Here is a 15,398-nt window from a genome sequence, read left to right on the forward strand (position 1 = left end):
ATTATGTGACTTTACAAAGGTATGTATGTATTTTATCCTCTGAATTGTGGACTTTGTGCCGGCCGAGAGTCTGCAATCGCTGCATTCAAACGTCTTGGTCCGCGTCTTCACGGGCCACCGTCCGCACCCCCATTGGCCACAGTGGTCCAATCCCCTGTGGGATCACCGTTACTGACGCCCATCTACCATGTAAATTCTTGCAGACGGGCCAGCCAATGCGGCACCCGGACGGAATCCTATCGGTGTAACGTCTCGGCGGCCTTCCTTGTGGGATAAACATGGTTAATCAATACGTACTGTTAGGAGATTTTCCTGCTAGCTTCGCATACAGAAAGAGCGAGAGGACCAGTAACATTAAACTCATGGCGGTGAAAAAAAGAAAAAAGAAGAAGGAAAAGCCACATCATCTACTCGTCGCAATCTATCAACTAGCCAATCCTGGCTTCCCTCTGTCTCTCCTCTCTCTCTCTCTCTCTCTTTGGCTTCTATTCGGCCATCCCCGCCCGGCCACTTGCTATTTGATCGTAATCCATACATTGAATATTGATTGATTTTGTCGGATTTGAAAATACAGCACGCGATCCACATCTCATGCTCGCTCGTCCATCGTGCGTTTCAATAAGCGAAGGGAGGGAGGAGGGAAGAAGAAGGAAAAAAGGCCCGCTGCTCTTTTCCCTCCTTCACCCCCACTGAACTCATGGGGTAGGAAGGTAGGTAGGTATAATGTACACATAGAGTAGTGGAGGATACAGTGAGTGTGTGGATGAAATGAGAGCCTTCAATGTTTTCTTTTTGCCTTATTCCTGTGAACCATGCTGTGTATATGCATTTCCTCCAAACAAGGCCTTGTATTGCGGAGTCGGTTGGTTCGTCCATCTCGCATCGCATTCTACAGAGTACCTTGCTTGGCTTTGCATCGATTCCCTTCCTTGCCTGCTCTGTCTACCTCAATTACTACAACTATACCTAACATTACATACATGACCTACCTACGATAACTTGAGATCGTGATACCTCCCTGCCCCCTACCTTTCATACCCTAGGCAGTCGTGTGGGGGACCTGCAACATATGCAGGGAACGATGAGATGCGAGGACCTTTTTGCTTACCCATGTCTTTTCGTTTGATTCGATCCAATGCCCCATAATGCATGCGACTCTTCTCACTTTACCTGTCTGAAAATTCGATCGCTCTAATAATAATAATGGATACCAAGCAGGTGACCTAATAACCTCCCTCGCTACCGTACTGCACGTCTCTACAGCACATAACAAGGTACCTTTTCGAATACCTGGCGACAGCGCATTGGCGCTTGAAATTGGCTCCTCGCTCTCTCTCAACCTTTTACATGGTATCTTGCTTGCTACCTACGTAGCTAGAACCATGCAACAGCAGCGAGACACAATCATGAGAACCGGATTACCACGTCGACACCTTCGTCAGACAAGACGGCCTTTGGTGATGCGTGTTTTTTTTTCTCTTCCCTATCGGAAGCAGGCAACCTTTGCTCGCTGCAATAACGCTCCTCCCCCGCCCCCCAATGCACTGCTACGGTTGCTCGGATTGCGGACCACCCTCGGCAACAAAGCCCCCCAGGGCCGATCCGCTGTCTGTCCTGCCACCATATCGCCAGGAGAAAAGAATACTAGGTAGGTACACTAGCAGCAAGCGGACGAATCCAGGTCAAAGTTCCGTGCTTGTGCAGCATTTGTTACGAATGTGCCACACCAACAAACATCATGGCAGCCGCTCGGTTTCGTGTTATGGTACTCCGCAAATTCGGATTGTACATAGTATACCTTTTTCGGTGTTGCTGCCCGGTTTGCAGGTTGGTCCAATCCATACTACGGCCGAACGGCTTTCTGGACACTGCAACCATGATGGAGAAAAAACATTGAGCTCCCAAAGCTTTATGCTCTGTCCATGGATGATGACTGTCTTTAGGGTTCAAAGAGCGTTGCAAAGCTAGTTGGCTCGGGCCGCTATGGGGGCAGCAAATTGGATTGAGAAAGAAAAAAAAAACAATAAAAAAAAACCCGCTGGAGAAAGACGAGCGTTCGTCTCCAAAAGAGTCCATGGTTGCGAGACGGCACAGCCGGAGCTTTGCTTTTGCTCGGTCCCGGGTCCCGTTGTATTCTTCGGCCCTGGGGGTTTTCTGATACACTGTTGATGTGTTTGTCTTAGGGCTGGGCCGATTGAAAGTGCCGACAGGCAACACGCACATGAACATTTCTGCTTGGCAATCAACAACGACAGGCATCTCGATATATAAATGGAGAATGTGTGAAAGTGTGAAGGGAAAAAATACAAGGACCTTCACTTCGAGAAGCTTGCCGGATCGACATTAGTGTCGATCCACTGACATGTGTCCGCGGCTCTCGCTCTCGAGAGCCTGCGAGCTCCGAATGCCACTCCACATGTCGGCACTTGGGGCAATCTGCTTCAGGCAAAGTGCACGTAAACTACGCAGACACAGACAGGCTCCATTCGTCAAACAAACATTGACTCTGTCCATTCAAAACACAAAGGCTCAATGGCCACCACATCTGGCTAATAAGGGGTTATGGATAGTCTAATTTAGTTCTCGCCGTTACACCGAGAGTAGTACGCTATACACCACTACGTACATGCCGTTGGACGAGAAGTACGAACATTGAGTCATCTCTTGTGCACACGCACGTATATACACATACACAGTTCGACGTCCAATTTCGGCAAAGAAGTGTCCAGCTGCGGGTTCTAGAAGAAAAGACAGGCGCCCGCCCCCCTCCGTTGCAACCGTCAGAACTCGTCACAATAGACCGTCCGATCTGAAATCAGTCCTGTGTCACCAGTCGGAGCAATCTGGTTGGCCAGAGTACGATTGTGTAACCACGGAGTTATAATTATATGCGCATAACGTGGGAATGGCACGCTCAATGCTTGCTTACATGATCCAGTGGGCGGCATGACAGACAGCCAAAGCCTTTTACTGAGCCAGCCTGTGTACAATTCTCATTCTCTCTATCGATCGCTCTCTTTTTATTTTAGCGGAATTGCGCGCGGTCCGTGTGTCATTGGACTGGCATGTCAACAGGACTGGCTCGGACCGCTGCACACCATCAGCAGAATCACATACGACTAAAAACGCGTTCATTTTTTATCGACTATTTTGACTAAATCGCAACGGCTCCCGCTGGCCCCCCCTAGACCACTGTCAGCACTAGCGGCTGGAACTCGCGATCATCTCGGAATTGCTACCGAAACCCGTTGAAGAAAATGCCATGTACATGAGCTAGGTGCGTTTTACAAGAGAATTTACTATTGCAGGTTGCAGGTATTCAAAGGTCTGTTCATGTCGGTGGTTGCAGCAGTGGCAGAAGCAAGCAATCCGCAGCACACATATACTGTATGTAGTAATGCCGGGATAAAGTGCCCCCCTTACCTCTCTTCATCTCTCTCTCTTTATTCTTAAAGTTGCAGTGTTGCGGCAAGTTGGTACAGTTTTGGGGCAAAACAAGCGAATCTGCATAAAGGGTGCCGGGTTGCGTCCAGCAGGCCAAGGGCGGGATTTCTGTTTCCATTTGGCCATGACCTTAATTGCAACGAGATTGAACTGCGCTCTGATCTAGCGGGCAACATTGACAAGTTTAATGGGGAACACAACAGGCACAAGAGCAAGCAGCGTTCTTGGCAAGCACGCACACTTCCCCCCACCTCCCCGCCGCCGCGCCCATTCTAGTATACATAACCCTTAAAAAACAAAAAAAAAAAATGTTGTTGCAATGGGCGGCAAAGCGCCTGAACATTGAACCAGAGCTACTATGTACATTAACCAACCCCTGCCACCCCCCAGTGGTCCCCGAGCATGTGCACGTGGAAATTTAGGTCCCCGAACCGTTGATTGCTCGCAGGCAGGGCGACAATGACCACGACGACCAGGCCCCATGCCTGTTCTTTTTTTTTTTTTTTTTTTTTTTTTTTCCTTTCTTGTCTCTTCATTACTTATCATGATGGATTCAAGCCATTCTCCGCCCGCCTTCCTCTCCGGGGGGCCCCGCGAGTGTGCCTTTCTTTTTCTTCTTCACCTTGATAATGTGATAACGGTAGTTGAGCTGTTGCTACTTGCGGGACGGGCCTTTTCTTCTTTGCATGTTTTGGCGTTGTGAGATGATTCATGGTCTGATGTTTTACAGGCAGTGTCACACACACACACACACAAGGTCAAGGGGTCCACCCAGCTAACAACTATTCCATAACGAACCTCACGGGAAAGAAAAAGAAACTAACAATGTGGCTGTTTTAAAGCACGCAGGTCTGTCAGTGCGGGCATTTAGATATATACTTTCCGCACCTTGGCTACTCACTAGCAAATCGCCACAAACAGTGACACTTCGGCAAGCAGCGCCAAAAGTAGGGGAGAGAAGAAAACATCGTGCTGACTTTTGCTTGTTGGGCGACAACCTACTATATTGTTTCTATAATATTTTGCCCCATCTAATGAGTAGAGCTGCGCAGGCACCTTGATTTCGTGTCCAAAACACCTTTGAGAAACTAGATTGGCATTTCTCCTCCGAGAGTATGTTGGCCGGACAGACCCGTTTCAACGAAGGGTTCACAATTGGTGCTTTATTTGCAAAGAAATGTCCTCTGGCACCTTTGCATATTGACTTTTGGCCGTATAATGGAAGCAACTCTCAACACTAAGAACGGCCTATGGACTACACGGGACGAAGAAGATTTCGAGGAATTTCACTAGATGTATCATTCACTGAGAATCTAATGGCCTTGACTTGTGACTACACAGATGTGGTGTGTGTTATCAATGTGTTGATTTGAGAACAAGATCAAAATACCTTCACCTCAACCAAAATATCCTCTTCTTTTTCTTCCTCTTCTTCACGACCTGGCCAATCGATTGACCAGATATGGGCGGCTTGAGTTTTTCTATGACAACTACGCAACCGGAGCACCGGTGGCTTCGGTCCATACAGTTATTCGCGTCCTTCGGTCCAACTCCAATGAATCTGCCCAGATTAAATCACGCCTTTCCGACGAGGTCTTTTGTAGAAAAAAAGCAAGTCAACTTAATACCAAAGAACGATTGGGGGAGGGGGGTTACCAGCTGAAAACAAAAACTTGGTCTCCAGAAAATCCCAAACTCTGCAATAACAGAAAATATATTCAAAATTCTACTTGTCACTCGCAGTATCAGTGCTTCAGCATACTTGTGCCAACGACCGGCTTCTCCCGGTAGCTGTTGGTCCGCGGAACGATTCATAAGCCCAGGATTGCTATTTCCGATGCTATACATGTACAAAATTGAGAATAAGAAAAAAGATCTAGGCTGCACACGATGAAACTTTTCTACTAGCAATCCTTGTTGCGCACACAAAGCTTGGACAAGCAGAAACTGCAAGAATGACAGGACCAAAGTGAACTTGCCTGAAATAGGCGTGCTCAAGATGCAATGACATTTCTTCCATGTTATATACAAACTATAAGACGTCGTGACACGGTACAACAAGATTTCTTGCGCACACGCAAATCACTCAAGGCCACGTCTCGACCTTTTCCCACCCATCCTCGACATGGCCACCTGGAGACTCGGGCTTTCCGTCGGCGCCCACAAACCGGTAAAGCCATCTGCGGCCGCGAGCCGGGTCACTCAAATCGCAGCGGTCGACCTCCTCGGGCACAATGACGACAACACGGAAATTGCGGCGAGCAATCTCGTCCCCCAAGTCCGCCACCTTTTGCCCGAGCCCAAGCCCGTCTCCCACGGGCAGGTTCACCGGCCGACCTGGCGGCGGGTTCCGGAACGTGCCTCTCATGCCGGGGCTCAAGTTGCCAAAGTGCGCCGTCACCTCGCGAGTCCAGCTCCACTCGGCCTCCTGGCCCGAGGCGTGCTGCGAGTCCCGCTTGCGCATGCGGTCCCGGAGCAGCTCCCTCGTTGGCTTGCTCGTCTCCTGATCCACGTCGGGGCCCAGGACGTACGCCCGCCCCCGCACGCGCCACTGCACCATGGCGTCCTCGGCCCAAAAGACGGCCTCGACGGGTCCGCCGCCGCCCGTGCCGTCCAGCTTACTACCGCCGTCGGTGCCCGGTACCATCTCGTCGGCGGCGGCAGCAGCACCCCACAGCTCGGGCATCTTGTCCATGCGGACGTCGGTAGTAAACGTCAGCAGCTCGCTGTCGTATAGCTCCGGGTTGAGCGGGGCGTCATTCTTTGGGTTTGCGTTCAGTCCTGCCCACATGCCCCGAAAAATGCAAGTACGGGCCCGGGGAATGTGCGCGAAACCGTCGCCGGTTTGGATGGCGCCCAGTTGCTTTGCTTGCGGCGACGAGCTTGGTACCTTGCGGATGGTGGACAGGGTGAACTCGGGCGACTTCATGGCCTCAATGTGCTCTATGAACAGACTGCGCCAAGGGGCAGCCGGGTTTGATCCGGCAGGCGACGACATGGTGCGTCGGCCGAGGTAGGTCCTGTTGATGTGGTTGCTAATATGTTTAATGCGTGACGTGATTCTGCTCTGTAGTAGCGAGCGAGGCAACCCTTGGACCATGTGTCTTCCTTTACGTGGCCGTGCTAATGAAACTTTGTGAAGGCTGTCCTGTCAATTGCTGTTGGAACGGATCAAGAATGTGTCAATATTGCTCAATTTGTTGGCCTGATTCTTTGAAAAGTGATGAGCTGTGGTGATGAATCAACACTTGACCCACGTTTTAGACGCAAAACATGCGATATTGTAATAAGTCGTCGACCAAATACAACAGTGACGTCACTTGACAATTAACCAGACAACCGACCTGCCAATTTTATAAATACCAATATTTTGGAAATAACATTATATTTAGAAGAAATATTCTAAGCATCCCTCATTATTCGCAATCAACCATTATTGCTTGCTGGCTCTATGCGCCAGACAACAGGGCAGTTTGTCCCTCATTCGGATCTAACCCAAGCGAGTCCATAGTGGAGCTCGCCCCTCACACACAGGGAAACGATACACATAACACACTCAAACGAACTGAACGCACGGATGAACAGATGAACAAACGGTATTATAAAAGCTATATACACAATGTACGCCATACGCACCAGACATGATCTATATAACCTATACCCAAACCCAACGTACGTATACCAAACGTACGCATAACCCAACCCAACGTACGCATACCCAAACGTACGTATAAACGCCACATAAACCATGATCATTTATATCATTTCACTCATGAGTGGCTTGAGCCATTGCAATGTCTAAGGATGCGGTTTGCCTTTTCTACCTTGAGAAAATCCCAGAACAAACACACGTACGATAGTATAGCTATCTAATAAAGAAATCAAACTTTTTTTCAATACGCCCGTCATCTAAAAAAGGAAGCAAAGAAATTGGTTGTAATATGTACAACGCCAGGCAACAACTCAACTCAAGTCAGAGTCTAGTGGGACATGACGAGAGCCAGCAGAGCCATGCGGCAGTATAGACCGTATCTCATCTGCAGAAACAGTTAGCAATTGTCGTTCAAGGCGCCAGAAGCCAGCGCGGCAATATCATGACTCACCTGTCTGAAGTACGCAGCCCTGGAGTCAAAGTCAACCTCCTCCGCAATCTCCTCGTTCCTGGGGAGAGGATGGAGCACGGCCGTTGTGCTCTTTGCATGCTTCAGGGTTGCATTATCAATACGGTACGAATCCTTCACAGCCTCGTACTCCTCCAGGCTGGGGAATCTCTCCTTCTGCACTCTAGTGCAGTACAGAACATCACTTCTTGCCAGAATCTCCTTTGTCAACTCCTCGGACTCGCACAGAAGCTGACCAGAAGCAACGAGCTGCTCGCGAACCTTGGCAGGCAGCTTGAGAGACTTTGGCGATACTAGCTGCACTCTGGCCTGGTAGTGGCGGAGCAAGTACACCAAAGAGTGTACAGTGCGGCCGTACAACAGGTCACCAACAAAGGTGATGGTCAGGCCCTGCACGGTACCGAGCTCTTCACGGATGGTGAACAGGTCAAGGAAGGCCTGGGTGGGGTGCTCCTTGCTACCGTTTCCGCCGTTGATGACCGGCACGTGGGCGAACTTCTTGGCAACATCGACCGAGGTTTCCTCTGGGTGACGGAGGACGACAGCGTCACCGTAGCACTCAAGAGTTCTCAGAGTATCCTGGAGTGTCTCTCCCTTCTTGACAGAAGAGTGCGACGTAGTGATGGCTATGGTTCGACCACCCAGGCGTTGCATGGCAGCATCGAAGGATGCCGAAGTACGAGTCGATGGCTCGTAGAACATGGTCATCAAGACCCGTCCCTTCAAAGTGTCGAGGACACCTTCTCTCTGAACACCGACACGCATCTCCTGAGCGACTGTGAAGAGAAGGTGCAGATCGGCACGTGTATACTGCTTGACGGACAGAACGTGGGAGTTCTTGAAAGCGTTTGGCTGTCTCAGCAGCTCACGGAGAGAATCGAATGATGGCCGCAGAGCCGGGGCTAGACCAAAGTCTTCTCCGCCCGGCGAGGTCAATCTTCGCTCGCCGTCCAAGACACCGTCCAAAGCACGAGGCTGGAATGCAGGGCGCTGGCCAAGGACAGATTGACGTCTCACCCGTGGGCTGTCGAAGCCAAGAGGCTGCGTGGTAGGCTTGATGGGTGGCGACATGGGTGCCGGCATGCTACCGTGGGAGGACATGTCTTGTCCCAGAGGCTGAATGGGGAGGACATCGCCATCGAGGCAGACGGTCTTGCCATTGAAGGTGACGCGCCGAACTGCTCCCTGCATGGTCTTGCCAGCGAAAGGAGTCCAGGTAGAACCAGTACCGATGGTGTAAGGACGATCAATCTCGACTTCGATGGAAGTAGAGACCTGCTCATGAAGCTCAAAGATCTCCTTGGGGTTGTCATACAGACGAGCCTTGATGTCGTCAATGGTCAACTTGCCCTCAGTAACGGAAGTCAGGAGCAATGGCAGGGCATCGGCAATGCCAATAAGGGGGTCTGCTTCGATCTTTCCGCATTGCGCGACCTGGTAGGGTAGACTTCCAATGGAGAAGACGTCAATGGCGCTCAGGTGGTCCCAGAGGGCCTCCTGGTCGGCAACAGTAGGCAGTGCCTGGCACTCAGGATACTCTTGCTGCGAAAGGTAGAGCGAGTAGATGGACACATCACATGTGACGTTCAAGCCCTTGGCCTTGCTGAGCGAAATCAGTCTGATATCCTCCTTGGTGGTAACACTGCTGACGTGGATGCGTCTGCTGTGAAGGCTGGCAAGCAGCAGGATGGAGGCAAGATCGGTCGTCTTTGCGTCTGTCAAGATGGGCTTGTGGGTGGGCCACGAGTCGAAGTGGGCCATGACCGCGGCAACCTTGTTGATGTTGTCCGAGAGATGGTTAAAGGGAATGAACAACGACCCAACTTCGCTAGTGACTTGGCTGATCTGATCAGCATTGTCAGATGTGGCTGAGACCGAGAAGTTGTAGTCACAGAAGCCACCAGACTTGCCATTGAGTTGTGCCACCTTCAGGGTCTTGGCATCCGTGATGGATCCCTCAACACCAAGAGGCATCAAGCGGACCATGGTGAAGCCGGCAGCAACGGAAGCCTTGGTAACAGCCTGCAAATCACGGCTGTCCTGAGAGACGATTCCAGGGACAAAGGCGGCAATGTTGATCAGACCGGGCAGAACGATGGTTTTGTGGCTCGTCTGGTAATCGCGGTTCTGGACCTCGAGATCAAACTGTCTGGCGATGGCCTCGATAAGGATCTTGGCGTTCTTAACGTTGGTAACCAGGGGGATTTGGTAGTCAACAGCCATTCGTCTGGTCTGGTAACCCTTGCTCATGTAGTTGGCAGGACGTCTGTACTTGTTGTTTGAAGGAAGGTTGATGTAGAGATCGATCTTGTTGTTGGCAAGATGTTGTGTGAGAGAGTACTCAGATCTCTGGTCATCCTCATCCTTGCCCAGAACCTCGAGATACTGCACAGGGATACCATTCTCCTGCAGGAAATCGGCAGTTCCCGCGGTGGAGAACAGCTTGTAGCCAAGCTTTTGCAGCTTCGCAACAGAGGGCAACATCTCCTTCTTGTCTGCATAAGAACCCATGGACAGAAGGACATTGGCCTTGGGGATCTTGAAACCAGTGGAGATCAAGGCCTTGAGATAAGCCTCGTACTTGTCCTTGCCGAAGCAAGCGACCTCTCCTGTTGAGGCCATCTCGACACCCAGGACTGGGTCAGCTCCCGAAAGACGAGAGAAACTGAACTGGGGCACCTTGACACCGACACAGTCTGGGGCAATGGTGTTCGGAGGATAAGCAGTAAAAGGCACGTCCATGATTGCCTTCGTTGCCAACTCGATCAGATCAGTGCCTGAAACCTTGCTGACAAAGGGGAAGGAGCGAGATGCTCTGACGTTACACTCGATAACCTTGATATCGTTATCCTTGGCAATGAACTGAATGTTGAAAGGACCAGTAACATTCAGGGCAGCACCAATCTTCCTGGTGGCATCCTCGATACGCTCGATCGTGGTGCGCTCAAGATCCTGAGGAGGCAGGATGAGGGTGGCATCACCAGAGTGGACACCAGCGTTCTCCACGTGCTCAGAGATGAAGTGGCCAATCACCTTGCCATTCTTAGCGACGGCGTCCATTTCGATCTCCTTGGCGTTCTCAATGTACTTGGTAATGACGACAGGGTGAGCTGGGGAAACCTCGACAGCCTGGTCGAGGAAAGACTCCAAGTCTGCCTCCGAGTAAACAGTGTTCATGGCCGCACCCGACAAGACGTACGACGGACGGACCAGCACTGGGTAAGAGACCTTGTTACAGAATGCCTTGGCATCATCGAAGCTCGTGAGGACCTTCCAGGCTGGCTGATCAACATCAATTCTGTCAAGGGTACGCGAGAACTTGAATCTGTTCTCCGCATTATCGATCATCTCCGGGGATGTTCCGAGCATCTTGACACCAGCATGGTGAAGGGGCAAGGCAATGTTGTTAGGGGTCTGGCCACCAAATGCACCCAGAACACCTGTAGAGCCCTCAAGCTGATAGATATCAAGAATGGTCTCCAAGCTGATGTTCTCGAAGTACAGACGGTCTGCCTCGTCGTAATCGGTGGAAACAGTTTCTGGGTTGTAGTTCACCATGATCGTTTTGAATCCCTCGTTTCTCAATGTTCGAATGCCGCGGACAGAGCACCAATCGAACTCGACTGATGAACCAATACGGTAGACACCGGAGCCGAGAACCATGACACCATGGTCGTTGAAGTCGAGATCGTGCTCTGACGCATTGTAGGTCATGTAGAGGTAGTTGGTAAAGGCAGGGAACTCAGCTGCCACAGTATCAATTTGCTTGACGAATGGCGTGATACCAGCTTCCAATCTCAGCTCACGGACTTCGAGTTCTGTTGAAGACATGTACTTGGCGATCTGCTGATCACTGAAACCTAGTTGCTTGGCACGACGAAGGACGTCTGGGCGGTTGGCAACATCCTCCACCTTGTACTGGGTCAGAGATGAGGCGAAGTCGTTGAGGCCCTTGAGCCTGTGCAAGAACCACTTGTCAATCTTGGTCAACTCCCAGATCTTGTCAACAGAGTATCCCTGAGCCATGGCATTGGCAATGGCGAAAAGACGCTGGTCGGAAGGAGTCTGCAGCTCATCGTCAATGGACATGAGAGCCTTGGTCTCGCTAAAGCCAAGGTTGCTGAAGTTGACCGAGCGAATGGCCTTTTGGATAGCTTCTTCGAAGCTTCTACCAATACTCATGACCTCACCCACACTCTTCATGGAAGAGCCGAGCTGAGTGGATACACGAGTAAACTTCTTCAAATCCCAGCGGGGCATCTTGACCACGACATAATCGAGGGAAGGCTCGAAGCATGCGCAAGTGCTCTTGGTGACCGAGTTCTTGATATCCTTGAGGGGAATGTTAAGACCAAGCTTGGCAGCAATGAAAGCAAGGGGGTAACCCGTGGCCTTGGAAGCCAATGCGGAAGATCGGGACAATCTGGCATTGACCTCGATGATGCAGTACTCCTTGGAGTCAGGGTTCAAGGCGTACTGGATGTTACACTCTCCCACAACACCAAGGTGGCGAATGACATTGACGGCAGTGGTACGGAGCATGTTGTAGTCCTCGTCAGACAGAGTTTGCGAAGGAGCGACGACAATGGAGTCACCGGTGTGAATACCGAGGGGATCGAAGTTCTCCATGTTACAAACCGTGATACAGTTATCCTGAGCATCACGCACCACTTCGTACTCGATCTCCTTCCAGCCCTTCATACTGCGCTCAATGAGGACTTGAGGACTGGCAGCGAAGGCCTTGTTGCAAAGGTCGAGCAATTCGGCCTCGTTGTTGGCAAAACCACTCCCGAGACCACCAAGCGCATAGGCAGCTCGCACAATGACGGGGAAGCCAATGTCCTTGACGACGTGCATGGCCTCGTCAATGTTGCAGGCAGAAGCGGACTTGGCGCACTTCTCGCCAATGGATTCCATGCTGCGGGCAAAGAGCTCTCGGTCCTCTGTGGTAATGATGGTGTCAATGGGGGTTCCGAGAACCTTGACACCGAGCTCCTCAAACTCATCCTTGAGCTGAATACCGACCTGGAGAGCGGTCTGGCCACCAAAGGTGACGTAGATGGCATCAGGGTGCTCGTACTTGATGACCTTGCGAACAAAGTCGGCGGTCACTGGGAGGAAGTAGACCTTATCGGCAAGACCCTTGGAGGTCTGGATGGTAGCAATGTTGGGGTTGATGAGGACGGTATAGATCCCTTCCTCCTTCAATGCCTTGATAGCTTGACTACCGGAGTAATCGAACTCTCCAGCCTGACCGATGCTCAGACCTCCACTGCCAAGGACCAAGATCTTCTTGACGTGAACTTTGGGGTGGGCCCGGTCATTCTCCTCGGCGGTGCCACCGGGGAACTGGACTGGGGCATTCAGGAGCTTGGAGTCCTTGGCACAATCGACAATGGTCTGGATGAAGACATCAAACAGGAACTCAGTATCACGAGGACCAGGTGTGCTCTCCGGGTGGAACTGCACGCTGAAGTATGGCTTGCTCTCGTGCATGATACCTTCGTTGCTGCCGTCGTTGGCGTTGACAAAGAGCTCCTTCCAGCCCGAAGGCAGGGTTGCAGCGTCCACAGCATATCCGTGGTTCTGAGAAGTGATGTGACACTTTCCAGTGACCATGCTGGTGCAAGGAATGTTGTGACCACGGTTACCGAACTTGAGCTTCAGAGTGTCAGCTCCGGCCGCTCTGGCGAGCAGCTGGTGACCAAGACAGATACCGAAGACAGGGGTCTGGTTTCTCTCCATGGTGGCAGAGATATGCTTGACGGTGTCCTTCATGACTGCAGGGTCACCGGGTCCGTTGGAGATGAACAGACCATCATAGGCCTTTCCAGCCTCAGTGGAGAAATCATAGTCCCAGGGGCAGACCATGACCTCGACACCTCTCTTGAGGAAGCATCGAAGCTGGTTGTACTTCATACCAACATCAAGGCAGAGGACGCGCAGGGTGCGGCCCGAGGGGTGCTTCAAAGCCGTCTCAGGGCTCGGCTTGTAGAGCTTGGGGGCCTTGATGGAAACTAATTCATGGTAAGCTCATGTTCCATGTCATGAGTGAAACGGCGACTTACCCTCAGCAACCAGGTTCTTCTCGTTGGGGTTGACCCATTCAATTGTCTCAAAGTCATCCCGGGAAAACTTCTGGGAATGGCTTGCAGTGCCATTGACTCCGTTGGGAGCACTGTTCTTTTGCAGAAGCATGCGGCCAAGCATGCTTCCCTCGACTCGTATCCGCTTCGTCAGGGCTCGTGTGTCGACTCCGTAGATGGCGGGAACGCCTTGTTCCTTGAGCCAGGCGCCCAAGGACGAGGTGGCAAGATGGTGTGAGTAGGTCTCACCGGCGTATGATGCGACCACGAGACCGGCAATGTGAATCTGGTTGGACTCGAAGTGCTCGGGGAGATCCTCGAGGAGCTTGTCAACAGCTTCTCTAGAGGGCACACCGTAGTTTCCCACAAGAGGGAAGGTGATGACCAGAAGCTGGCCGCGGTAGGAGGGGTCCGTCACAGACTCCGGATATCCCACCATACCGGTCTGGAAAACTAGCTCTCCAGCAACGGACTTCTGAGCACCGAAGCTGTAACCCTGGAAGGTCGAGCCATCTTCGAGCTCGAGGCAGACGAGGCCATCGTCGCTCGTCTCGACCCGCGCAGTGGCGGGCTGGTGGTGAACAACCTCCATGATTATGGGTATCTTGTGATCTTGATTGAGGTGTCAATGGGTTCAAGTACACACAGAGTTCAGCCTGCGGCTACTCTCGGTAGAGAACGAAGGGCCCCAATGGGGAGGAATGGGGGGAAGAAAAGATTGCAGCTCAGTAGCCCGTGGAATTGAGCACTCGTCTTGCTGCGATTCGTCAGGGCTTCAAGTTCTCATGCCGCCGCTGAGCTTATGAGCGACTCTTGCAGTATGGAATTGGCTTCCAAAAGATTGGAAGAGGAAGAAGAAGAAAAACTTCAGCGAGTCTCTGGTGCAATCGAGGTTTCAACTTTTGAAACTTTTTTTTTCGTCCTGCTCCTGCTTCGGTCCCCGCAATGGCACTAAGGGCGGGGCGAACCAACCAGAAATCTTCTCGATCTACGACAGCTTCAGCCAATCAGACTCTTGATTAACCCCAAGCCCGGACGAGAGAGGAAAAGGTCGGCATGCTGGTGCATGAGTCGCCCGCCCCATTGGCCAGTTGCCACGAAAGCCCTACCAGTCAGATACCTCAATAGTCAGCTTCTGGGCCAGCTGCACGTGTAAAACAATTTTTTCCCTTCCACCTGTTCCTGGTTGAGCTCACCAATTGTTGGCCGAGTATCGCACAGTTGCTAGCAGGTCGCGGTTTGGATCAAGAGATATACCAGAAAAGTGAGAGAAGCATGATGCAGACGAGCTTGGCACGAATAATAAGCCTTTCCATAGGACCGAGACAGCATTGGCCATATACTTTCAGCCATATGTGGGCAACGCGGGGCAGAATGACGTTCTACCATAAAGGAACTGTGTTATCGATAAGCATAAGGCCGATGGGAGCCCGCTCAACCCGCACAAAGTTCGATTGCTATTACGCACCGCCAACACCGCTATTTGAAAAATATTTACGAATATAGCCTCCAGTGATTGAAGGATGGGACTGGGCGGAGTTACTATCGCATAATAGGTATGGAATCTTGACGCAGAAAATATCAATTCTACAATGATCGCCGGATCCGACGCGAAATGTTGAGGCTGATCTTTGAGAATTTCGCTGGCTCTTTTATTTATGAGTGGCCGGGAGCGGATTCGGACTGCCAGGCTGCTTGCATTCCGTAGTTCTGGGTCAACACCCGGTGACGGTAATAATAACTCACA

At 51.4% G+C, this 15,398-nt stretch overlaps 2 protein-coding genes across 2 annotated transcripts; both read right to left on the reverse strand.

The window, feature by feature from the left end:
- Positions 1 to 5,530: 5,530 nt before the first annotated feature.
- On the reverse strand, positions 5,531 to 6,442 carry PFICI_05143 (uncharacterized protein; the record flags this gene model as incomplete). The annotated part of the gene is made up of 1 exon (XM_007833724.1): positions 5,531 to 6,442. The coding sequence occupies one exon, from the start codon at positions 6,440 to 6,442 to the stop codon at positions 5,531 to 5,533; it is 912 nt and encodes a 303-aa protein (XP_007831915.1).
- Positions 6,443 to 7,424: 982 nt separating this feature from the next.
- On the reverse strand, positions 7,425 to 14,243 carry PFICI_05144 (pyrABCN; the record flags this gene model as incomplete). Its single annotated transcript, XM_007833725.1, has 3 exons — positions 7,425 to 7,481; positions 7,548 to 13,582; positions 13,634 to 14,243. The coding sequence occupies 3 exons, from the start codon at positions 14,241 to 14,243 to the stop codon at positions 7,425 to 7,427; spliced, it is 6,702 nt and encodes a 2,233-aa protein (XP_007831916.1).
- Positions 14,244 to 15,398: the final 1,155 nt, after the last annotated feature.

This window comes from Pestalotiopsis fici, assembly GCF_000516985.1.
Source record: "Pestalotiopsis fici W106-1 unplaced genomic scaffold PFICI_Scf_3, whole genome shotgun sequence".
Taxonomy (NCBI): Eukaryota; Fungi; Ascomycota; class Sordariomycetes; order Amphisphaeriales; family Sporocadaceae; genus Pestalotiopsis; species Pestalotiopsis fici.